Source organism: Dama dama, chromosome 10 (genome assembly GCF_033118175.1).
Source record: "Dama dama isolate Ldn47 chromosome 10, ASM3311817v1, whole genome shotgun sequence".
NCBI classification, from domain to species: Eukaryota; Metazoa; Chordata; class Mammalia; order Artiodactyla; family Cervidae; genus Dama; species Dama dama.
In genome coordinates this window covers 18,163,509-18,187,978 of record NC_083690.1, presented here as the reverse complement: position 1 = coordinate 18,187,978, position 24,470 = coordinate 18,163,509, and the positions used below count along the sequence as shown (strand labels likewise).

Below are 24,470 nucleotides of genomic sequence, written 5' to 3'. Positions count from 1 at the left end.
TTTTCATTCTTTTAAACTGTACACGGATAGAGCCAGAGAGGAAACGTGGACAAGGTTCAAAGATAAACGAGAAAAACTGAAAAATCCTTCCTTGAACCATTCTCAACCAGCCTCCCAGCTCCCCACTCGAGAGTCATCTTAATGTGTTTATAACTGTGTACAAAGATATTCCTTCTTCTTCGTTTTTTTTTTTTTTTTTTTGTACCCAAACAGTAACTTACTAGATACACTTGTTCTGCGTCCTGGTTATTGTTATTACACTTTTTAAAATCCGGGAGGTGGCCCCTTATCGCGGCCGCTGGATGGAGCCCGTTCCCGGTCCCTCTGGCTCTCCACCCGCGTCTCCCGTCCCAGGTCCCGGACGCCGCGGAGCTGCACCCTCCGTCGGACTCCGGCCGGTACCTCGCGTCCTCGCCGGTACCCGGCGCTGCTAGGGGGGTCCCGCGCGGCGGGCGTGGGAAGGGCGCCGGCGCCCCGCCCCGCCTCTGTGACGTCGGCGCCGGAACCTGGGATCCCGGCTCCTGGAGGGAAGGCCGGGAGGCGGCGGCGGCGGCGGCCGGGGCGGGTCTCCGGCGGCCTCTCGGGGGCGCGGGGCGCAGTCATGAGCGAGTCCAGTATCAGTACGCTCCCGCCCGGCAGGCCCAGCAGGCAGCCCTTCATCCACCAAGGTAGGGCGGCGGCGACCCGGCTCCAGGCGGCCGGCGGGCACGCGGGCACCCGGGCGCGCGGTGCTGGGAGCTCCGCGCGGGCCGGGCCCCCTCCTCACCTCCCGGCTTGGGGGAAAGCGGATCTTTCTTATTCCTGCTCTCGCTCCTCCAACCCATCCTCACCCCATTTAGAGACCTCGCTACCAAAAGGAGCACTGGAGTGGGAGTCCCGATCGCGGTGAGTTTGTCTTCCCAGAGCTGGTCGAGGAGTCCCCGGCTAGCCTCAAAATCATCCTGTAAGTTAAATGAAAAGATTATGAGAGCCCAGCTAGTCCTCACGTTGTAATACGAGGTGACTGCCTCCCAAACACATGAGGCTTTACCATTAGATGGACTCAGAACTGAATTCTGCCTGGGCTGTTGATCGCTGTGTGATCTTTGGTAAGTGACTTACCCTCTCTGAACCTCAGCTTCTTCAGTAAAATGGGAATAAGCTGTTGGTAGGATTAGTTGAGAGAAAAATGTGTGAAGTGCTTTGCGCTGTGCTTGATACAAGAAAGACACTATCAGTGGTAGTCAGCCAAGTATTATATGCTCCCCCCCCCTTTTTTTTTGAGTAAAAGTTAAGACGTGTATAGCTCTGTGAATTTTTACATAAATGTGTAGAACTGCTACTCAGTCAAGATAGTGAAGTTTTCAGCACCCAGCAGGCTTCCTTGCAGCATTTGTATTTTATATTGGCCCTTAACAAAATGCAAGACCCCACTGTGAAGCTTCATCTGCAGCGTTTTTTCTCTCTTAGTTTGAGAATAGAGATTCTGTTACAAGGATTTACAGTAAAATATACTTGTAGATTTGGGCATTGGACCCTTCTAATTGGATTGATCGCAACATTTAGAAGAAAAAAAAGAGAAAAACACCCGGGGAGACCCAAACTCTGGGAACTTGCTCAGGAATCAGAATAAAGAAGTCAGCCTGGGTTTGATGTTAATAATTTTCTAATGCATTATAAGGACCTCGCTGTAGCTCAGAAGGTTAAGAATCTGCCTGAAATGAAGGAGATCAGGGCTCGATCCCTGCGTCAGGAAGATCCTCTAAAGAAGAGAACTGCAGTCCACTCCAGTATTCTTGCCTGGAGAATATCGTGGACAGAGAAGCCTGGTGGGCTACAGTCCATGGGGTCGCAAAAAGTCGGACGTGACTGAGGCATATGTATATATATAACATAATGCATTATTAATAGTGTTGTTATCAGCTCAATTTCAGCCTTTCAGTAATAGCTACTCAAGTAGTTTCCACTTGATTTTTTATTTCTCTTATTTTGTCACAATTCATCACATTTAAGATGCCAACACTGGTTTCCCATACAGAAGGCGTGAGATTCATCTTTTTTAGGTGTTTGCTGGGTGTTCACGGGGATCTCTAAGCATCTTTTCATGAGTATTATAACTAGCATCTTAAATTAAAAGGTTCCTCCCTCCGCCTGCGATGCGGGAGACCTGGGTTCGATTCCTGGGTTGGGAAGATCCCCTGGAGAGGGGAACAGCTAACCACTCCAGTATTCTGGCCTGGAGAATTCCACTGACTGTATAGTCCATGGGGTCGCAAAGAGTTGGACACAACTGAGCAACTTTCACTTTCCCTTTGCTCCTACAGATGATATTTTATGACCTTGTACCCACCAGCATGAGTGGGGGACTCAGAAGGGACTGTGTTTATAACTTTGTTGCACTTTGTAAACCGTGAAGCACTTATGAGCACCATGGGAGGACAGCTGATGGGAGGCAGGAGACAAAGGGACATCTGGTTTATAGAAATGGGAAATGTGTATCCTTCTTAATGATAAAACAGATCACAATGCTTGCCTTATTTCTTTCCTCATGATGGTTTATTACACTGAATATAGTTTCCTGCACTATACAGTAGGATCCTGTTGTTTATCTTTTCTATGTATAATAGTTTGCATCTGCTAATATCAAACTCCCAATCCTTCCCCCAATCTCTTTCCCTTTGGCAGCCCCAAGTCTGTTCTCAATGTCTGTGAATCTATTTCTGTTGCGTAGATAAGTTCATTTGTGTCATATTTTAGATTCGACATATAAGTTATATATCGTATGGTATTTGTCTTTCTTTTTCTGACTTACCTCACTTAGTAAGATAATCTCTAGATCCATATGTGTTGCTGCAAATGGCATTATTTCTTTCTTTCTTATAATTGAATAAACAATATACTTGGTTGCCTCAGTGGTAAAGAATTCGCCTGCCAATGCACAAGACCAGGGTTTGTTCCCTGGGTCTCGAAGATCCCCTGGAGAAGGGAATGGCAACTCACTCCAGTATTCCTGCCCGGGAAATCCCATGGACAGAGGAGCCTGTTGGGCTACAGTCCGTGGGGTCGCAAAAGAGCTGGATACGACTTGGTGGCTAAACAGGGTTTCCCTAGTGGCTCGGACAGTAAAGAATCTGCCTGCAGTGCTGGAGACCCAGTTTTGATCCCTGGGTCCGGAAGATCCCCTGGAGAAGGGAATGGCAACCCACTCCAGTATTCTTGTCTGGAGAATTCCATGGACAGAGGAGCCTGATGGGCTCCTGTCCATGGGGCCTCAGAGTCAGACATGACTGAGCAACTAGCACTTTGACTTAGTGACTAAACAGCAATACTTCCTTTCTTAATTAAACCTTTACAGGGGCTTCCCACTGCTCTGAGAATAAACTTATGGCCTCCAACAAGGACCCCAGCCCACCTCTGCAGGCGCTTATCACCTCCAGCCTTATCTTAGCCCATCTCGCTGCAGTTACACTGACTGCCTTGTCATTCCTCCAGCATATCAATGTCATTTCTGCCTCAGGACCTTTACTTTTGCTGCTCTTTGCCTGGAGTACATTTCTCTTTGGTCTTCATATGGCGCCTCTTTCTGCTCCTGTTGGGTCTCTGCTCACTTGTCACATCAGAGAGACAGACCTCTGGAGTCTTGTCTGCAGAAATGGCCCCATCTCTCTTACGCGGACCAGTTACCTTGCTTATTCCTTCAAAAGCACTTAGTGCCATCTGAAGTCATCTGGTTTGAACATTTCCTCATTATTTAGCTCTTTTCCCTTCTAGACTGTGGGTGCCATGAAAAGCAGAGGCTTTTTCTTGTTCCTCTGGGATGTAGAATAGCGTCCGGCACATCGTGCCTGCTAAACATTCATTGAATAAATGAATGATGGACTGTACCTGATTTCTCTGAGGCAGCAGTGAGTGGTAGCATGAAGCAAGATCTTAATTCTCTGCCCAGGAATTGAACCTGGGTAGCCTGCATGAACACCAGGAATCCTAGCCGCCCCCAGACCTGCAAGGGCTGGAGGCTAAAAGTTGTTATTCCCTGGATCTTTGCCCCCAGGGGAAATTCTTTTCTCACCGAGGCAAAAACTATAAATGCAGGTACAGTGTTTAATATTAGAGATGTAGCACAACCACAGAGGGAGAGAACAGAGAGAAATGGTTTAGTTAAGATGGAAGAAAAACAGAGATGCACACCCATAGAGAAAGGGTTTGGCCATTCCCCCTAGTGAGGAGGAATGCAGAAAAGAGGTGGCTAAGTCATTTATATAGACCTCCCCTGCAGAGGCGTGCAACTTTTTTCCAAGATGGATTTCAGCCCAGAGGCCTATGTAACACCCTTAGCATCACATATTATGGGGTGATGCCTCCTCCTTTTTGACTCCCAGTGTCTCCCTTGCCCCAGGGATGGGAAACATATAACCCTTTAAAGGGTTTAGTCCCACTCTGTCCCTGCCATAAAAGTGACTAATGTCCGTTTATTAACGCTATTCCAGTTGCTGCTTTCTACATCAAGGTGTAGATCTCGAAATATAGACAGGAGTCCGGTCATAAATAGGTAGTCCTGGAGCCTGACTGTCTCTTGCTTCAGGAGATATAAACTGAGGGCTGGGGCTCATCTTCTCACGCCAGGAGGTTGAACAGGAGGCCAGTTGTAAATGCCTAGCCTCGGGCCCATCTCCTGCCTCACACCTGCAGCCACCCTGGGAGCTGTAGTGTAGTTGGTTTCTAGTCTAGACTCTGGACTGCCAGATGCCCATCCTCTTTTTTCCATTTTCTGGTTTTGTCCTTGAGAAAGTCACCTAAGTGTTTGGTGCCTCAGTTTCCTTATGGGTTAAATAATGATAAAACCTACTTCGGGGTGATTGCAAGGATTCAGATAATTTACGTCAACAAGTGCTTATATCAGTTATCTACGCTGTGTAACAAATTATCCCCACGTTTAGAAGCTTAGAACAATAATAATCACGTATCTCCCAGTTTCTGTGGGTCAGGAATTAGGAACTGACCTGTCTCGGCTTTCCTGGCCCAGACTCTCTTGTGAAGTTGCAGTTGTGGAGTCAGCCAGCGCAGCCGCGCAGTCATCCGAATGCTCGCCTGGGGCTGGCGGATCCCTTCCGAGATGACTTGCTCACATGGATGGGCTAACGCTGCCTGTTGACAGCAGGCCTCAGTTCCTCTCCCTGTGGACCTCACAGGGGGCTGTCTTAAGTGTCCTCGAGACACAGTGGCCGGCTTCTTCCAGGGCAGATGGTCCAAGAGAGAGCGAGGCGGAAGCTGTGGTGTCTTATATGAACTGGTCTTTGAAATCACTCTGTTACCTGTTTTGTTCCCATGGGTCAGCCCTGTTCAGTGTGAGTGGGGCCTGTTTAAGGGCATGAATATTGGGAGGAGAATATTGCACTCCTCCTGGGGGGAGGGAGTGCATCTTGAGGACTGACTGCTGTGGACCATGTAAGCATTAACTGTTGTGATGTCTCTGTTCCCCTGTGTTCAGTCGCTCAGTTGTGTCTGACTCTTTGCGACCCCATGGACTGTAGCCCGCCAGGCTCCTCTGTCCATGGGATTTCCCAGGCAAGAATACTGGAGTGGGTTGCCATTTCCTCCTCCAGGGGATCTTCTGCATCCAGGGATCAAACCCCCATCTCCTGCATTGCAGGTGGATTCTTTACCACTGGGGTCACCTGGGACGTCCCTTTGTGTTCCTACAAGATGACAAACGTCCACAGAGTCTTCACACTTTTCATCCTTGTTGGTGTCAGTTTTATGTATAGTCGTTTTTTGGGTGTCCCTTATTTTACTGGACACTGATTCTGGGATAATCGAAATGAAAAAGGATGGTTGGCCTGGAGAGTCTTAGGCAATGTTATGAAATTCCCTCTGTTCCGTGAAGTTTAGACAGTGTCCCATAAAGTCTTTCTCAAAAGCTTTTCCCAAATATCTTAGACCCTCTCAAATTACAATAACCCATAAAGGCTTTCCCTCTCATGACTCAGAATTACTCTAACTACATGTGCCCAGAGAGACCATTCCAGTCCATCAGGACTTCATACCAGTCAGTAAATGATGTGTGCAGTATGTGTAGTATAATGACATGCTTGTTCCAGTCAGGGGTCCTTCAGCTAGCATGCATGCAGTGCCTTTTTTAGGGGAGGATCAAGGTATAATTCCGGAGAAGGCAATGGCAACCCACTCTTGCCTGGAAAATCCCATGGACGGAGGAGCCTGGTAGGCTGCAGTCCATGGGGTCGGGAAGAGTCGGACACGACTGAGCGACTTCACTTTCACTTTTCACTTTCATGCATTGGAGAAGGAAATGGCAACCCACTCCAGTGTTCTTGCCTGGAGAATCCCAGGGACGGGGGAGCCTGGTGGGCTGCCGTCTGTGTGGTCACACAGAGTCGGACACGACTGAAGCGACTTAGCAGCAGCAGCAAGAGATAATTCACATAACAAAATCACCCATTTTGAAGTGTGCAATTCAGCCCCTTGTAGTGCATTTAAAATATGAAACAACCATCACCTCTAATTCCAGAATATCTTCATACCCTGGTCTGCTAGTGTCACTAAAAGGATTTAATGAGATAGGCATGTCAGATGGGGTTGAATGGTAGCTCTTGGTTTGATTATTAGCATTTTATCATTATGCTTATTAGGGTCTTTTCCAGCCTAGTATTATAAGGTTTGATGACTACATGTGTTCTGGTTACCTGATAGACACTTACATAGTTAAATAGCTATTTTGTGGGCTATTTTAGTCTGACAGACTGTATGAAATTTGAAGACAAGTAACCATTTGACCTGTAGTGGTTTTTCTAGTTTTATGTTTTTACTTTATCTGCTAGGTCCGTTCATCCAGGTTACTCCTCAAAGGTGTCCTTGGTGGGAGGACTCTTGATCAGGTCTGGCACAGACTGCAGTGGTTCTCTGGTGAGCCAGCCATCTGACCTGAGTGATTTTTTCCCCCCTCTGTCTAGAAGAGGCGGCGCTCCATCTGCCTAGCAGCTCAAGCCCAGATTAGGCCCAAAGGCCCTCAGTGGCTTTTTTTTTTTGGTTTGTTTTTTTCAGGAAGTAAAGAATTTAAGGGATAAAAGGGGGAAATGACTTTTCAGTGCTGTAAACTTTGTTGCAGTCTGGCTGCTTTTAAAAGGAGCATTGTTTGGTGGTGGGACCACCCAGTCTTTCTGTGGGGCTGCCCCCACCCTCCTCCCAGGAGGAGGCCAGAAACTGACTCTGAGCCAAAAGCTTGTCCCAGGCGTGGGCCCAGTGATGAAAGAAGCGGGGGAGGGACGTGCTTTCATGAAGCTTCTAATCTAAGAGAGGAGACCCTAAACAGAGGGAAATAGGGTCAGGAAAAGCTAAGCGTAGCTGCTGAGGAGATAAGCAGGTGATGGTATATAAAGGAGAGCGGCTGCCTCCTGGCTCTCCAGGAGGGACCGCTGAGCTTAGGTCCAGGATGTGGAGGAGTCAGTGCAGGTGAGTGGGAGGAACAGATGGGAAGAGCGTTCAGAGGGGCGGTGAGGAGCACAGAGGGCAGACGTGGGGAGCACCTGCGTGCATCCGAGGAGATCTCGGGCTGGAGCTTGGAGAGGAGACGGGATGAAGGCAGCAAGCTGGAGCCAGTTCCTAAAGGTCTGGCAGACTCCCTTAGCAGTTGGATTTGGGACTTGCATGTGTAACTTTCTGGAATTCCTTACAGCTGCTCAATGTAGGTGGTATTCAGTTTCAGTTGAGTCGCTCAGTCGTGTCTGACTCTTGGCAACCCCATGGACTGCAGCATGCCAGGCTTCCCTGTCCATCACCAACTCCCGGAGCTTGCTCAAACTCATGATACCATCAAGTTGGTGATGCCATCGAGTAGTTGCTGTTACTTGCCCATTTTACCTCCCTGGAAGCTGAGACCCTGAGAAGTTACTTAGCAAGCTACTGAAGCAGAAGGATGTTAATGTGAATCTAGAGCTACTGGATCTGTGTATGTGTATCTGTGACGTTTTCTGAGCAACTGTTATGTGCCAACCCCATGCTAGTCCCCAGGGGTCTAAGGGTGAGTAAGACATACTGAGGTCTTTGCCCTCATGGTTCAGACCTTAAGTCGGCCTTAGACAAAGCTCTTGTCTTCTCTGAACTTTCTGTATTGCAAAATGAGAGTAAAATGTAAGAAAAGCCCATCCTGAGGGTCACAGGAGAGAACTATGTAAAGGGTTTGACATAATCATGGCACATGGTAAATGCTCAGTAAAGGTAAATGTGGTTATTGTCACTTCCAGGAATGTTGGAAATCATTTTTGGAGAGATCCTAGCCAAGGAAGATAAATTCCACATAGGGAATCCTTAGCAAGAAGACTCCTCCCCTGACTGCAGATTACATTAAATCCATCAGTAAATAGCCAGAGTCCTGGCTGCTAGTACATAGCCCCGTGTGCTGGGCACTGCTTTCAGCTCGGGGTCTGCAAACACTGTTGTGTTGCTTAGTCGCTCAGTCCTTTCTGACTCTTTGTGACCCCATGGACTATAGCCCGTTGACGTCCTCTGCCCGTGGGATTTCCCAGGCAAGAACACTGGAGTGGGTTGCCATTTCCATCTCCAGAGGATCTTCCCAACCCAGGAATTGGACCTGAGTCTCCTACCACCCATGGGCCTAGTCTGAACCACCACCTGTTTTTGTGAAGTTTCATTAGAAAACAGCCATGCACGTTCATTTATGGATTGTGGCTGGGTTGCTCCTGCAGTGGCAGGTTGAACAGTTGTGACAGGGACTGTGTAGTAAATAGTACTTACTATCTGGTTCTTTACAGAGAAGGTTTGCTGTCCTCTTGTCTAAGCACTTGACATACAATAGCCATCTAATCCTTAAGATGGCTATGTGAGGTGGGAGCTGCTGCCCCTGTTTTACAGGTGGGGAAACTGAGGCACGGAACGGTCAAGAAACTTGCGAGGTCACACAGGTGGCAGGTGGAGCTGGGGTTAGAATCCAGGCAGCAGGCTGTGGAGCCAGTGATCTTAGCCACCAAGTGGTCTCGTCGCCTCCTTAGACAGACAGGATCACAGTAACTGCTCCGTGTACAGCCCACGGGATGCTCTACTGGTTTGGAAACCAGGAGACCTGGGTTCTGGGGCCTGCATGACTCCCGACTGCCCTGAGCACTTAGTCACTTCTCCTAGAGGCTGTTTTGCTTGTCTGGTCATAAAGCCTTGGACCCAGTGATTGCCCAGGTGCCCCACCCAGGTGCCCAGTGGTGTGACTCATGCAGGTCCTCCCTGCCCTGCGGTTCTCAAGTCTGGCAGACAGAGGAAGCTCTCAAGGCCCTGGCTCCTCCCCTCTCAGGCTAGACTCTGGGCTCCTATGAACGAGGCCCCTCTGTGTTGTCCAGTACAGTAGCTACTAGCTGTGAAGTGTTGTGAAAGTTGCTCAGTCGTGTCCGACTCTTTGCAACCCCATGGACTATACAGTTCATGAAATTCTCCAGGCCAGAGTACTGGAGTGGGTAGCTGTTCCCTTCTCCAGGGGATCTTCCCAATCAGGGATCGAACCCAGGTCTCCCACATTGAGGGCGGATTCTTTACCAGCTGAGCCATACGGGAAGCCCAGATACTAGCTATATGTGGCTGTAAAGTATAAGTTGAATAAGGTCTGATAAAATTAAAAATTCATTTCTTTAGTCTCTCCAGCCACATTTTAGTTATGCAGTGGCCACTCGTGGTTACCATATCAAACAGTACAATTATAGAACATTTCCATCACTGCAGGACAATGTGACCTGATACGTGATGTTCTGCCATGGGATACAGCCAGACTGACCTGTGTAGCTCAAGGACAAAAATAGCCACAGGGCTGCCCAGAGAGATCCTGGTAAATCTGAGTCAGATGATGTCATTCTTCTGCTCAGAATCCCCCTCAGTTCCCACCTTAACCCAAGTATGGTAACACCATTCCCCACAGGCCCCATGTGGCCAAGCTTGTTTTCCCCCAACCTCCTACCCCATTCCTCTCTTCCTTGCTGACTCTCCTTTAGCTACCCTGGCCTCCTTTCTTGTTCCTTGAAATTACTAGCCACAGTCCTACCCCAGGGCCTTTGTAAACTTTTTTTAAAAAAAATTTATATATTTATTTGGCTGTGCTGGGTCTTAGTTGCAGGATGCAGGATCTTCATTGCATCACGCAAGATCTTTCATTGCAGCATGCAGACTTGGTTGCCCGATGGCATGTGAGATCTTAGTTCCCCGACCAGGATTGAACCTGTGTCCACTTGCATTGAAAGGCAGAGTCTTAACCACTCAACCACCAGGGGAGTCCCAGGGCCTTTGTACTTGCTCTTCTCTGTCTGTCTCTACCTTGCTCATCTTTATTTTTCTCCTTGCATCTATCACCACTTGAAATGTATTTAATAAATTGTATTGTCTGTTTCCTCCAGAGGCAGGGAGAGTTTTTTAAAAAAAAAAGTCATCTTCAAGGCTGCGTCCTAGTCCTCGAACAGTGCATGGCACACAGCAATTGCTCAGTAAAACTTTTTGAGTGAGTGAGTGAATGGATGGATGGATGGGTGGGTGGGTGGGTGGGTGGCCTTGCCAGAAGTAGGGCCATGATGAGTCCCTGGCCTGGGAGGATTCTGAGCACTTGGTGAAGATGTCATAGCAGCTTCGACCAGACCCCCTAGACTGTGAGCCCCTGTGTTAAGAACCTTTGGCAGCTGGCCAGTTATTGGGCAGATTACCCAGATGCCTAGCTCCAGTTAGCATCCGAAATAAAAACAATATCACACACATAGACATGAGTGGAAATAAGTCTAAGAAACCCTGAAATTGTTGTCTGCATTGTCTTATTGGTAACATCAAACTGAGTGTATACGCACGTGTCTAATAGGGCTGGCTTATGTAAAGTACCTGAAATAGAAAAGGATGTAACATATGGTCAGGGCCTCCCCAGGAGGCTCAGTGGTAAAGAATCTGCCTGCCAATACAGGAGACGCAGTTTCGATCACTGGGTAACCCACTCCAGTATTCTTGCCTGGGAAATCTCATGGACAGAGGAGCCAGGCGGGTTACACAGTCCATGGCGTAGCAGAGTCAGACACGACTTAGTGACTAAACAGCAGCAGCCGGTGGTGTGTGGTCAACATCTCAATACTTTTTGCTAGCTTTTTCAGTTGTGAAAAAAAATCATCTCTAAAGAAAATAATATTAAATGCTTAAATTCCTTAGATCTTTTTCTCAATTTTGGTGCCCCTGTGTTGGTGGTGTGCTAAATATTTACTTTGATCTGCCTGTGGGTCAGCCAGTGTTGTGTGTATCCTCAGCACCAAATTCATTTTTTCACAATTGATGCTTGCATGTTTGTGTTCATTAATTTAACAGGTTTTTATTAAGCATCTGCTATGAGTCAGGCTTTGTGCTAGAACCTGTGGACTCAGTGGTGAAGGAGAGAGATGAGGTCCCCTTCCTCGTGGAGGTCACAGTCTAATGATGGAGGGAAAGGGTCAGAGACTATGCAGGTAAACCCTTGGGGAGGAGGATGGGATAATGACAGGGATGTAGTAGGCTGGGCACTTAGGAGACACGTGCTGGTTGGAGGAGGGAGGGAAAGCTCTTCGAGGCAGGAAGCAAGTCTGCAAACCTTCATCATCTCCAGAGCCCCGGGCCCCAGCCCAGGGTCCCACCCAGAGAAGGACCCCATACAAGGTATCAAACAGAACTGATTCCCATGGCAACTGACGGGTTGCCTGGACCCGGTGACCCAGAAGGTCCCTTCTCCCCCAGAGTTCCCATGATTCTGTGGGAGGGGAGAAAAACCCTGAAGGGAAGCCGGCACCCATCCAGTCGGGCTAGGTTTTTGGCAAGCTCGTGAAGGAGGTGGTGGTGGACTAGTGCCATTTGGCCTGTGCCCACGTTCTGGGAAGGTTGCTGCCCTTTGGTAGGAGCTGGTGTCCTGTGGAAAGAGCTGGCAGGGAAGTTGGGACCTTAAGATGCTCTCTAGATGTGCCTGCCTCTGCTCATTCATTCATTCTTCAGATGCAGGGCTTTCTGTGAGCACGACACTGCTCTAAGCTTCAGAGAGACTTTGTTCTTAACCTGGAAGGACAGCATTGTTATACCTGCCCCTGCCTCCGTATCTCCTGTAATTATCTGGCCGTCCTCCCACCTAAGTAACCACCTACGTGCTGAAATCTGGCTCCAGTGGCCAACAGATTCTAGACCTTCCTAGATGAGAGCACCCCAGTATCTGAGACATGCCCCCGCCTCCCAGGCAAATGATCATCAAGGAGCCCACACACCACAGGCTTAAACGATCAGCTCAAGAGGACATCTGACATTAATGAGACATTCTTGTCCTCCCAGGATGAGAAAACCAAGGCTCAAAGAGGTGATGCCACATGCTTTTCTAAGAAACGGTAGGACCACGAGTCTGTCTTGGCATCAGAGCCTTGGGCAAGCTGCCATCTGTCTGGGCCTCAGCTTCCCTGTTGAAAGCCAGGGCACCTCCCCCAGGTTAGCATGAGAAATTCAGTGACATCATGCTGTAGAAAGTGTGTGGTCCTAGATTGCCAGGATTGGGGGTGATCAGCTGTAAAAATGATGCCTGTGTCCAAAGATTGTGAATTTTTTTTTTTTCACTTGAAGATGGAGAACGTCCAGGGATGTCTGAAAAGAAAAAAGCATTCCTCTTCAAGGATGACCATTCTGGATTTTTTTGTGGGGGAGGGTCACATTGTGGCATGTGGGATCTTAGTTCCCTATCCAGGGATCAAACCTGTGCCCCCTGCAGTAGAAGCTTGGAGTCCTACTCTGAGGACCACCAGGGAACCACTGGCCGTTTTGAAAATAGAATTTTCCACAAGAGACTGTTGTTGGGAAATGTGGACAGGACGTATCCTTTCTGTGGTGTGGATGCAAGAATAATCCAATAGTTAATTTGTATGGCATTGTAGTGTCTATGAAGTATTTTCAAATTGTAGTAAAGCCTATAGCTTTGCCACGCGATAGGTTCCTGGTTTCAGCACTTCTAGCTGTGTGTGTGGCAAAACACCGAGCCTTCTGAGCCTCAGTTTCTTCATCTGTAAAATGGGACAGTTCTGTTCAAAGAGTAGCTCAGAGAATTGAGAATGGTGATGTATATTGTATACTTCAAACAGTTGAAATATTCCAAGCCAGTATTATTTATACTGTTGGCCAATTTGTCCTCATGATCACGCTGATGATATCATGGTATTATATCCCCCGTTCCTGAGTGGAGAAACAAGTGACCTAGAGATGGTCTTTGTCTCCACTAGGGTGCCAGCTTCCAGCTCCAGCCCTGGGTCCCTGACCTCGTGGTCACTAAATATTCAGTGAATATGCCCCTCCAGATGCAAAGGCCTTTGTTCTGGTTAATAACAGCCCTTTGTTGCTGGCCAGAGGGAGAGGCAGCCTCCAGCTGGGCTTGGACTCCATAGCCTTCAGCCCACTCCCACCCCGCCCCTCATGTTTGCTTAGGGATCACATTACCGATGGAAGTTTATGGAAGTCTGTCATAGCCTCAGGGAGTGCGGGGGCCTGGGAGTGAAAGGTGGAGTGGGATGCGCAGGCTTGCGCCCTTGGCGCCCTTGGCGGCTGGCAGGGCTCCAGACCATGTCTGTGTGTCATCATCAGTGGGTCAGCGGCTCTACCGTGTGAACATGCCCATCAGAGAGGTGACGATTGCAGCTCTGCCCCATCAGACTCCAGCTTGGATCAAGGCCTTGGCCAGTGCCCCCCTCCCAGGGCCCTGTTATCTATAAGTACATTTATGGAGCCTGCTGCGTGCTGGTCTGTGCTCAGTGATTCTATCTGTGTGATCGCCTTTGATTCTCATAAGCTGGCGCACCTGTGATGGGTCTCGTCCTTAGCCCCAAAGCCTACAGAGTGCCCCCTTGAAATGTGGTCAGATCACAACATGCTTTGGCCCAGAACCCTGGGTGACTGCCCATCTGCCACATTGAAAGGTCATAGCTCAGCCCACGGAGTCTGACCTAGTCTGGCCCGGCCACCTCTGACCCCTGCTTTCTACTCTTTCTGTCCCAGCCTTCCTATTGTTGCTTAATAGATTGCTCCACACGTGATAGCTTAAGCCATTGTAGTGTTTCTGCTGATCCTGTGCATCTGAAACTGAACAGGCTACAGAGGAGACAGTTTGCTCAGCTGTGTGTCATGTCTGCTGGGTCTGAGCATCCAGTGGCCTTTTCCTGCCCATGGCGGGGATGACCCGGAGGGCTGGGGACCCCGGCTCACGGGGTTCATAAGCCAGGACCTCGGTTCTCGCTGTCACCCAGTTCCTTGGTCATCCTCCTTGGAGGCTTGCGGCTTCTTTCTCTCCGTGATTGTGCCCGCAGCACAGGTGAGCTTCTTACTCAGCAGCCCCAGGCTCCCAACAGCACACGTGAAAATGTTAGCCGCTCAGTCACGGCCAACCCTTTGTGACCCCATGGTCTATAGCCCACCAGGCTCCTCTGTCCTTGGGATTCTCCAGGCAAGAACACTGGAGTGGGGAGCCATTCCCTTCTCCAGGGGATCTTCCTGATCCAAGGATCGAACAGAGTCTCCTGCATTGCAGGCAGATTCTTTACCATCTGAGCCAGCAGGGAAAGGTAGAAGCTTCCAGGTCTTTTCAGGCTTGAGTCTGGAACTGACAGAGTGTCACCTCTGTTGCAGCTTTTGGTGAAAGCAAGTCACAGATCCAGCCCAGATTCAAGGGGAGGGGACCCCAGAGGGCTGATGTGGCTCTTTGGGGGCCACCAACAAAAGACCCTATGAGGCTCCCATTCATTCACTCTTCCCCAGCCACCCAGGCCTCTGTCCTTTTCTTCAAACACACCGCACACACCCCTGCCGCAGGGCCTTTACACTTGTTTCCCTCTCTCAGAATTCTCTTCACCCAATATCCACAGGGTACACATACCACCCCTCCATTTAGCCTCAGCTTAAATGCTCCCTTGGACCTGACTCCATCTTATCAAAAACAATGTACCCTGCCTGTTACCTCTGTGCCCTTACCTGCCTCTTTTTTTTTTTTTACACTCATTACTTCCTGGCATGGGCTTCCCAGCTGGCACTAGTGGTAAAGAACCCGCCTGCCAATGTAGGAAGCATAAGAGATGCGGGTTCCATCCCTGAGTCAGGAAGATCCCCTGGAGGAGGAAATGACTACCCACTCCAGTATTCTTGCCTGGGAAATCCCATGGACAGAGGGGCCTGGTGGGCTACAGTCCACGGGGTTACAAAGAGTCAGACGCGACTGAGTGAGCGAGCGCACACACACTTCCTGGCTCATTTATTGCATGTGTGTTGTCTGATCTTGCTCTGCCTCCTCCTTAGGATATAAGTGCTGTGTGAGTCAGATGTTTACCGTGTTCATTTCAGTATCCCTGGCTCCACATCTGACACATGATAGGTATTCTGGGTGAATGAGTTCATTTTTGAGGTGAGGCAACTGAAGCTCAGAGAGTTTTAAGTAACTTTCCGAGAGTCGCAGCTGGTAATTGACAGAGCCTGGATTCAAGTCCAAGGAAGCTTTGCTGCCTGTCGGGGGAATTGCTTATTCTTACAGCATCCTCCTACCTCCTCCTTCCATGTCCTATCTCCATGCAGGATGGTCTTCCCCAGTTAGGATCAGATCAGGCATGAAATCCACCCTGATGGTGGCGTTCCTTCCTCACCTCCAAAAGGAAAGCTCTCCCTCCGTGGACTGCTATCAGGGCGCAGTGAATCTTGGCCTCCAGCCGTGGCCTGATGGAGCAGCGTGAATAGAGAGTCTTGAGTAGGCGGACCTGGCTCTGTTTGCAGCCCCCCTCCCCACCAACACGCTTTCTAAGCATAGGCAAAGCATAGATGTCATCCTCTCATCCATCCATCAGTGAGTATTTGTGAAAGTACTCTGAGCCAAGTATTTTATTGAACTACTACGCTGGGTCCTGGGTTGCAATGGTGAGGAAATCCTCACAGTCCCTGCCCTCCAAGATCTTAAGAGTCCATGGGGCAAGATGGACGTGCTCACATAGCCATACAAATATAAGGTATATAGATTGTGGTAAGTGCTGGCAAGGGCTTACTGTGTATGGGAAAATATGTTAACAGTAATAGTACAGTGAGGCAGGGGTGGTTTCCTCGAGGAAGAGACTTTCAAGTAGGAGCTAAGAGGTAGAGCAGATTCCATCCAGGCAGAGGAAACAGCATTGTGCAAAGGGCCTGAGGAGGAGGGATCAGGCCCATTTTAGTGTATGAAGGATCCTAAGAAATGTAGTCTAGAGGGCAGAGGGCCTGAGGAGCTGGACAGGCAGGCAGGAGTCAGATCGTGGAGGGCTTTGAGGGCTTAAGCAAGGGGTTGGGGGAAGCATGAGTGACTTTATTTTCTCATCTGTGAAATGGGGATGATAATAGTACCTGTCTCCCTAACGTGTGAGGGATCGGTGGTCAGTTGAGCAACTGTAGGCTGTAGGCTGGCCTGGGGCTATCATCCCCTCTCTGTCTGGTCTCCTCCTCCAGTAGGTTAGCTCCGGCTTGTTCACAAAGCAGCAGCTGGTCCAGAGAGCAGCCTCCTGAGGCTGGACTTGGAACTGGCACAGCATCACTTCTGTTGCGTTCTGTTGGTCCAGGCAGATCATAAGGCTAGCCCACATCCCCTGAGTGCGCGTGAATCTCTTAACACAGTGCCTGGTGCCTAGGAAATGCTCCATACACCCTATTATTATTGTTGTTGCTATTGACGATGATGTTGTTATCACTATGCATCCCATTTGACAAATGAAAAGCAGGTTGGATTACTCCAAACCTCACACTTAGCAAGTGGCTGCAACCAAACACTAGAATGCAAATATCATGTAACGTAAAGCGTGTTTGCAAACACGTTTGCTTAAAGTGAACCCTTTTGCAGATGATCTTATTGTCCTGAGCTTCAGTACCATCCTGGTAAATAAAATAATTAAGAAGTCCTTTGGTCAGTGCCCTAGGCTCCTGACTGTGAGGTTTAGTTAGGGTCTCTGAGATCCGAGTGTCCTATGTAAGTTTTGGTTTTTGGCTCCCAGGTCCACTGGGGTGAATGATGGTTTTCTTCTTTCTTACCCAGAGAGCCTCTCTTTGGACTCCAGTTGCTTTTCTTCTCCACCTGTGAATTTCCTTCAAGAACTGCCGAGTTACCGGTCCATTGCTCGTAAGAGGACAACCATCCTTTCCCGGGACAAGCAAAATGGCACTTTGCTGAAGCCAACAGACTCTTACAATTTCCAACTGGAGGGAGAAATCACTGAAGACCTTGATAACCAATCCATTCGAAAATATGCACTGAACATTTCTGAGAAGCGGAGACTAAGGTTTGTCCAGTAGCCATCTGGAGGGCATATGATGTATGTTTTGGGATAAAGGGGCTTTTTAGGCATAGGATGCATTTCCTGATGAGTTCACATAATTAAGTTTATTACTTGGGATAAGCTAAGCTGCCGTGACTAAGATACCCACACACATAAAATCTCAGTGTATGTAAAATTTATTTCTTGCTCACATGAAAGTCCTGGGCTGAGGTCAAGGGGGGACTTTACAGTCACTCAGAGACCCGGGCTCTTTCTGTCTTAGGCTCTACAACCTCCAAAGCCACATTGCTTTCTGCAGTCACTCTGTTCCCCCTAACCCTCGGCCCCTGCCAACCATTATTCTACTCTATATCTCTGTAGATTTGCCATTCTGGATATTTCATGTAAATGGAATCATAGAATACATGACCTTTTGTGTCTGACTTCTTTCACTTAGCTGCATGTTTTTAAGGTTCATCGAAGTTGTAGCATGTATCGGTACTTCCTTTTTATGGCTGAATAATATTCTATTGTGTGGCTCTATCAGTTTGTTTGTTCATTTATCCTTTGATAGAGATGTGGGTTGTTAGCATCTTTTGGCTACTGTGATTAGTGCTGCACTGAGTATTTATGTACAAGTTTTTGTTTGAGACCTGTTTTCAGTTTTTCTGGGGTATCTACCTGGAAGTGGAATTGCTGGGTCATATGGCAATTCTTTGTTTAACTTTTTGAGGAACTGCCAAAGTTTTGCCTTCTGGTCGCACTGTTTTGCATTCCCACCAGCAGTGTATGAGGGCTCCAGGCTTTCCACATCCTCTCGGTTGGGGCTTTATCTGGTGGTGAGGTTGGGGACCCTGCCATTGTCATGCTTGTTTATTAATGCAGGGACATTCAGGAGACCCAAATGAAGTACCTGTCTGAGTGGGACCAGTGGAAACGGTATAGCAGCAAGTCTTGGAAGAGGTTCATAGAGAAGGCTCGCGAGATGACGACGCACCTGGAGCTGTGGCGGGAGGACATTCGCAGCATAGAAGGTACCGCGCCCCCCGCTGCCCGGGCTCCTCTGCAGAAGTCTCCTGCCCTGGGAGAAAGTACAGCTTTGTTCTCACCCACCTCCAGCTGAAACGCCGTCTTTCCTTCCATGGTGTATGCGAGCAGCGCACCACAGTTAGGGTGAATAGAGCCTGTGTCTTCATCACCGGGAAAATCACAAGTTGTCTTCCCATCCCTTCCACGTGTTGTAGTTGTCCAGGAATAGCACATGTGCTCGTCATGACTTTGAAATTACAGCAGTGATTGCATCTGCCGCTAGGTCTCGTTTTTGAATACTAATGAAGATATTCATGTATTAATCTGTTGCCAATTTAGTTTGTAATATTGTGATATCATATGGACAAATAACCGTTTGTATTTTGTGCATTTAAGAGTATTATTGCAAGTGGGGTTCAATAGGACTTATCCGATTGCAGAGGCAGCCATGGCCCTGAACACCCTTACTTCCCCATAATGGCGAGAATTGGGATGAGGTGCAGACAGACCAGGCTTTGCCAGTAGCTCAGTTGGTGAAGAATCTGCCTGCAGTGCCGGAGACCCAGGTTTGATCCCTGGGTCAGGAAGATCCCTGGAGAAGGAAATGGCAACACACTCCAGCATTCTTGCCTGGAGAATCCCATGGACAGAGAAACCTGGTGGGCTGCAGTCCACAGGGTCACAAAGAATCGGACATGACTGAGCGACTAAGCACAGCCAGCAGAGGCAGACCTAGGAGATACTGTGGGTTTGGTTCCAGACCACCTCAATAAAGTGAATGTCATAATAAAGTGAGTCACACAATTTGTCAGTTTCCCAGTGCATAGAAAAGTTGTGATTACACTGTACTGTAGTCTGTTATGGTACAATAGCACTGTATCTGAAAAATAATGTATATACCTTAATTGAAAAGTACTGTCGGCACTTATCATTTGTATGTCTCAGGTTAAAATACTTGCCCTAGTTCATTCTCTAAGATAAGGCAAACCCAGAATTTGAGCCCAGGCAATGAAGCTTCAGAGTCCAAGATTTTAGCCACCATGCCCAGCTTCCTGTCCTGTTAAGAGGCCACCTTTCAGGAGATTTTCATCATATATAATGGTGAAATGAAGTGAAAGTGAAAGTCGCTCAGTCATGTCCGACTCTTTGCAACCCCATGGACTATACAGTCCATAGAATTCTTCAGGCCAGAATACTGGAGTGGGTAGCCTTTCCCTTCTCCAGGGGTTCTTCCCAATCCAGGGATCGAACCCAGGTCTCCCGCATTGCAGGTGGATTCTTTACCGGCTGAGCCACAAGGAAAGCCCAAGAATACTGGAATGGGTAGCCTATCCCTTCGCCAGAGGATCTTCCTGACCCAGGAATTGAACCAGGGTCTCCTGCATTGCGGGTGGATTCTTTACCAGCTGAGCTATGAATGGTGAAATATTAAAAGCTTTTCTCTTAAGATTGAGAATGAGGAACAGGTTGCTAATTATCACAGATTCTATTCATCATCATCTCGGAAGTCCTAGCCAGCGTACAATGATTGGGGAAAAAAGAAAAAAGGCACAATGACCAGAAAGGGAGAAATAAGTTGTCTTTTTTTTTTTTTCCAGATGACATGATTTGTTTGTAGAAAACAAAAGACAAATTATTAGCACTGATGTGAATTTAGCAACGTTGCTAGTTGTAACAGCTGTATATAAAACTAATTGTATTTCTATATACCAGCATGTGTGCTTGGTCACTAAGTCGTGTCCCACTCTTTGTGACCCCATGGATTGTAGCCCACCAGGCTCTTCTGTCCATGGGATTCTCCAGGCAAGAATACTGGAGTGGGTTGCCATTTCCTCCTCCAGAGGATTTTCCCAACCCAGGGATCGAACCTGCATCTCCTGCATTGGCAGGTGGATTCTTTACCACTGGGCCACCAGGGCTTCCCTATATACCAGCAACAAACATTTAAAAAATAAGTTATACAATAGTATCATTATACTTAGGAATACATCTAAAGAACTGTGTGAAATTATTGTGCACAGAAAACTATAAAATGTTGTTGAGAGAAATTAACCTATATATATATATAGGTTCATGGTTCAAAGGTTCAATATTATAAAGATGTCACTTGTTCTCAAACTGACCTATATATTCCATGTAATCTCAGTCAGAATTCCAGCACATTTTGCACACATATGTATGTGTGTATGTGTGAAAACAAATATGCTGATTTTAATATTTATATAGAAATGCAGAGAACCAAGGATGCCTGAGGAAGAAGAGAGCTTTAAGACTTAGAGCACCATATATCAAATATTATTTTAAGTCTGCAGTGATGAGACAGTCTGGTGTTGGTCCTAGGATAGACAAACAGACCAACCGAACAGAAGAGAGAATTTAGAAATAGGTCCATGAATATATTTGTTGTTGTTTAGTCACTAATTCATGTCTGACTCTTTTGCTACCCCAGTACTGTAGCCCACCAGGCTCCTCTGTCCATGGATTTCCCAGGCAGGAATACGGGAGTGGGTTGCTATTTCCTTCTCCAGGGGATCTTCCTGACCCAGGGATCAAACCCATGTCATCTGCTTGACAGGTGGATTCTTTATCACTGAGACACTTGGGAAGCCTTCATAAGTATATAGTCAATTACAAAAGTACTATTGCAGTTCACTAAGGAAAAGATCACCTTTTCAATAAATGGTGCTGAGTTAATTAGATATTCCTATGAGAAAATGTAAATATTGACCCTCCCTCACACCATTTCAAATTATTAATTTATAATTAATTGCAGATTTACATGTGAAAGTTTAAATCACTAGAAAATAGAGCTTTGAAGCCAACAATGGAGAATATAAAATGATTCTTCCTTCCCCCACCAAGATCCTCCAATCTCAGTTCAGTCCTCCGTGGCTGACTGAACCTGCAGTGGGTACTGGGTCAATACTCCTGGTCAGTGATTTCTGAATTTCTTTTTTCCAGGGAAATTTGGCACTGGGATTCAGTCCTACTTCTCCTTCTTACGATTTCTGGTGTTGCTGAATTTGGTGATATTTCTGATCATCTTTATGGTGGTTTTGCTCCCAGTCTTGCTCACGAGATACAAGATCACCAACAGCAGCTTTATTCTCATTCCATCTAAAGACGTGGGTGAGTGGAAGAGGCCTGGCTTGCCATGACGAGTGTTCTTTTCATTGAGTACCTAGTTACACTGCTTCTTGATCTAGTGGTCTTTATAATCTAAGTCTTGGGTGACTGTATTAGGATAGACTAGGCTGTTTGCAGAAACAGATGACCCCATAGCACAGTGTCTAATAACCACAAAGTTTCTTTCTTATTCACACTATGTGTCCACCATTGTTTGGTGGTGCCTTTGTTCCACGTCTTCTCCCTGGAGCCCAAGCTGATGGAGCAGCCTCTCTTCGGACCACTGACAGTCACGATGTCCAGAGAAAAAAGAGCTGTGGCAGTCATGTGCTGGCTCCTAATGCTTCTGCTGGAGATGACACACATCTTTTTTACTGCATCTTATTAGCCAGTGCCAGTCACTCACCACTCCTAGATTCAGCAAGGCATTTGGGAGAAGCAGTGAAGGGTAGAAAGTGGAATATTTAGTAAACAGAATACAATTTACTCCAGTGACTTTATTTCAGGCTTTTATTTCAAGGCTTTTCTCTCCCATAATGGTGATGCTCAGGCTGGCATTCATTAAACACTAGTGACTTGCCAGACTCTTTGGCAGTGACGGGCCTGTGTTTTCTTACTGAATGCTCAACATTTTTGGCTTCTATCACATGACTCCTTCCCCAGAAGAACTCCCTCTATAGTCACTTCTGTGGCCCTCAGCATTCTTCTTCATCACATTTGTTTTTGTTTTAATTCTATTACACTTAAAAATCAAATGAGAATAACGTGGAAATCCTGACTCTTTGAGTGCCTACTGTATACCCGATGCTGAATTCTCACTTCCTAATATGTCCATTTCACAGATAAATATCACCTGCTGCTGTGGGAAGACTCTGGGTTCAGTTTCAAGGCCCAGCTCCGCTAGTTGGTTAGACTGTCTGAGCCTCATTTTCCTTATTTGTAGAAAGTGATGATATAAATAGTGAGACAGTTGTTTCATTATTCAGATAATACTACACTATTTAATACTTGGGTCATTAAAAAATGTTTACTATTTAGATTATAAATAATTAAAAACAATAATATAAAGTATATTATTTAATATGGAAAAATTTTAAAGCATAAGTAATTATTTAAGCAATACTCATAATTTTTAAATGAGTATTAAGTAAGATAGTACAGTGCTTTGTCCATGGAAAGTGCTCAATAAATGGCAGCCTTTTTTTTTTTAGTATTATTTCTTTCTAGAAGAACTGAAGACCATTCTGTCTCACTGGGCACCACTGCCTGTTCAGTGGTCCCTTTAGCTGTGAGCAGAGCCTTGGGCAGAGGGAGGTCACCCTCTTGGAGGAAATGGAGCTGGACTCTGAGCGTGGATGCCATGAGTCTCTGCTTTCTCATTATTTCCTTTGACTACGTCCTCCTCCCATGCATGCTTTTTTTTTTTTTTTAACTTACCTACTAGACTTTGTCCTTTCAGGAAAGGATCAGAAGTCCCTCTCTTCCTTTCCTTACCTTCCTTCCCTTTTTCATGCTTTCAGTAAGTGTTTATTGAGTACCTGCTGTATGCCAGCCCCTGAGTCAGGTCCTGGCAGGTGCTACCACACCTGAGTCCATGGTAGTGCCCTCTAGCAAAGGATGGGGGTTAGGAAGGGATCGCATGAAGAGGTGTATGAAGGACAAATTGCCTGTGGGGAGGGGACGGGATAAGGTGCTGAGAGGTCAGACACCAGGACACTGGTGCTCAGCGGTCCCCTGAGCCCTCTGTGAAGACAGGTGAGCCCAGCAGGACAAGGAGAAGGCTCCCATTGGACAACTTGGGGAAGCATCTTCATGCAGATGAACAGCATCTGCAGAGGTTCAGAGATGAGGATAACTCAGCGTATTGGAGACATGAGAAGCCTGGCGTGACTGCTGGGCACACTTCCTGGAAGGGCCAGATAGTCAGGATTTTAGGCTTGGTAGGCCATACGGTCTCTGTTAACTATTCAGTGCTGCCATGATGGCACAAAAGTGACCATGGACGCAAGTCCTGAATGAGCTTGGCTGTGTTCTGATAACACACTACTGACAAAAAGAGGCAGCTGGCCAAATTTGGCCCTAGGGCCATAGTTTGCTGATGTCTAGGCTTGAGGACAGGGTGATGAGCAGAGAAGCAGCCATCTCATTCCATCTTCCTGACTCTGCTCCCAAACAGAGTGACTGTCTCCTTCCTCTTTACCTCTAGTGCTGTGTTCATAAACCATTTGAGTACCTTACATATACCTGACTCCTACTTGTCTTTTCTACCACTAGATGGTAAGCTTTTCAAAGGCGGTAACTACTACTTACTTATCAGTTTATCTCCAACATCTGCCTGATGCCTAGTAACTAAGAAATGTTTGTTGAATGAATAAGTAAGCATTCATGTTAGAATTATAAAATAGAAAGGCTGGGACTGGCCTTGGAGAAACTGGTTCAATTCTCTTATTTTAACAAAGGGGAAACTGAGGCCCGGAGAAGGGGTAGTAGATTGGGTTATTTCCCCCAGTTTGTCATTTCCCTGTAATTGTGACTTGCAGAGCCTCCCACTGTGGGCCGAGAATACTTTCTGACCCTGTTGATATTGCACTTGGCTATGTGACTTGTTTTGTCCAGTGGAATTTTAGCTTGAAATGGCTTTATGTGGTTGGCCTGCCTTATAAGAAGGGTCATGAGGAGAGCATCCCCCAGAGAGCCTTTGCATCTCCAGTCTGTCCCCTGAGTGGAGTCATAAAGAGAAGACCTCTGCCTAACTGGGAGCCTGGTATCCATCCTGGCTTATCCTGAATGAGCTTCATGTTCTCAAACTGCAGACCATGAAGGAGAAAATAAATGGAGGTTAAGTCATTGAGACTTGGGGCTACTTATTACACAGCAATAGCTGACTGAGACAAAGCAAGTGAATTAATTGATCAAGCACAACATAGTGTCACTAAAATTGGTGTTCAAAAAATTTCTTGATCAGTTTCACATAGGCAAATATGTGTTTTTTAAGAGTGAAACTGCTTGTTAATTTACACACATGTAGAGATCTTTTAAAATTGGATATACTTA

The 24,470-nt window shown here is 47.1% G+C and overlaps 1 protein-coding gene across 5 annotated transcripts in view; it reads left to right on the top strand.

The window, feature by feature from the left end:
* The first annotated feature begins 519 nt into the window (after positions 1 to 519).
* The window catches only part of TMC7 (transmembrane channel like 7), a 52,859-nt gene continuing 28,908 nt past the window's right edge, over positions 520 to 24,470 (top strand). For 4 of the 5 annotated variants that reach the window (XM_061152931.1, XM_061152930.1, XM_061152929.1 and 1 more), the window contains exons 1-4: positions 520 to 668; positions 17,042 to 17,285; positions 18,147 to 18,295; positions 21,252 to 21,419. In XM_061152931.1, coding sequence (XP_061008914.1) covers positions 602 to 668; positions 17,042 to 17,285; positions 18,147 to 18,295; positions 21,252 to 21,419 — 628 coding nt within the window. In that variant the 5' untranslated portion in view covers positions 520 to 601. Of the gene's footprint in view, positions 669 to 744; positions 886 to 17,041; positions 17,286 to 18,146; positions 18,296 to 21,251; positions 21,420 to 24,470 lie in introns of those variants that run through there. The other variant, XM_061152932.1, reaches the window with a different exon arrangement.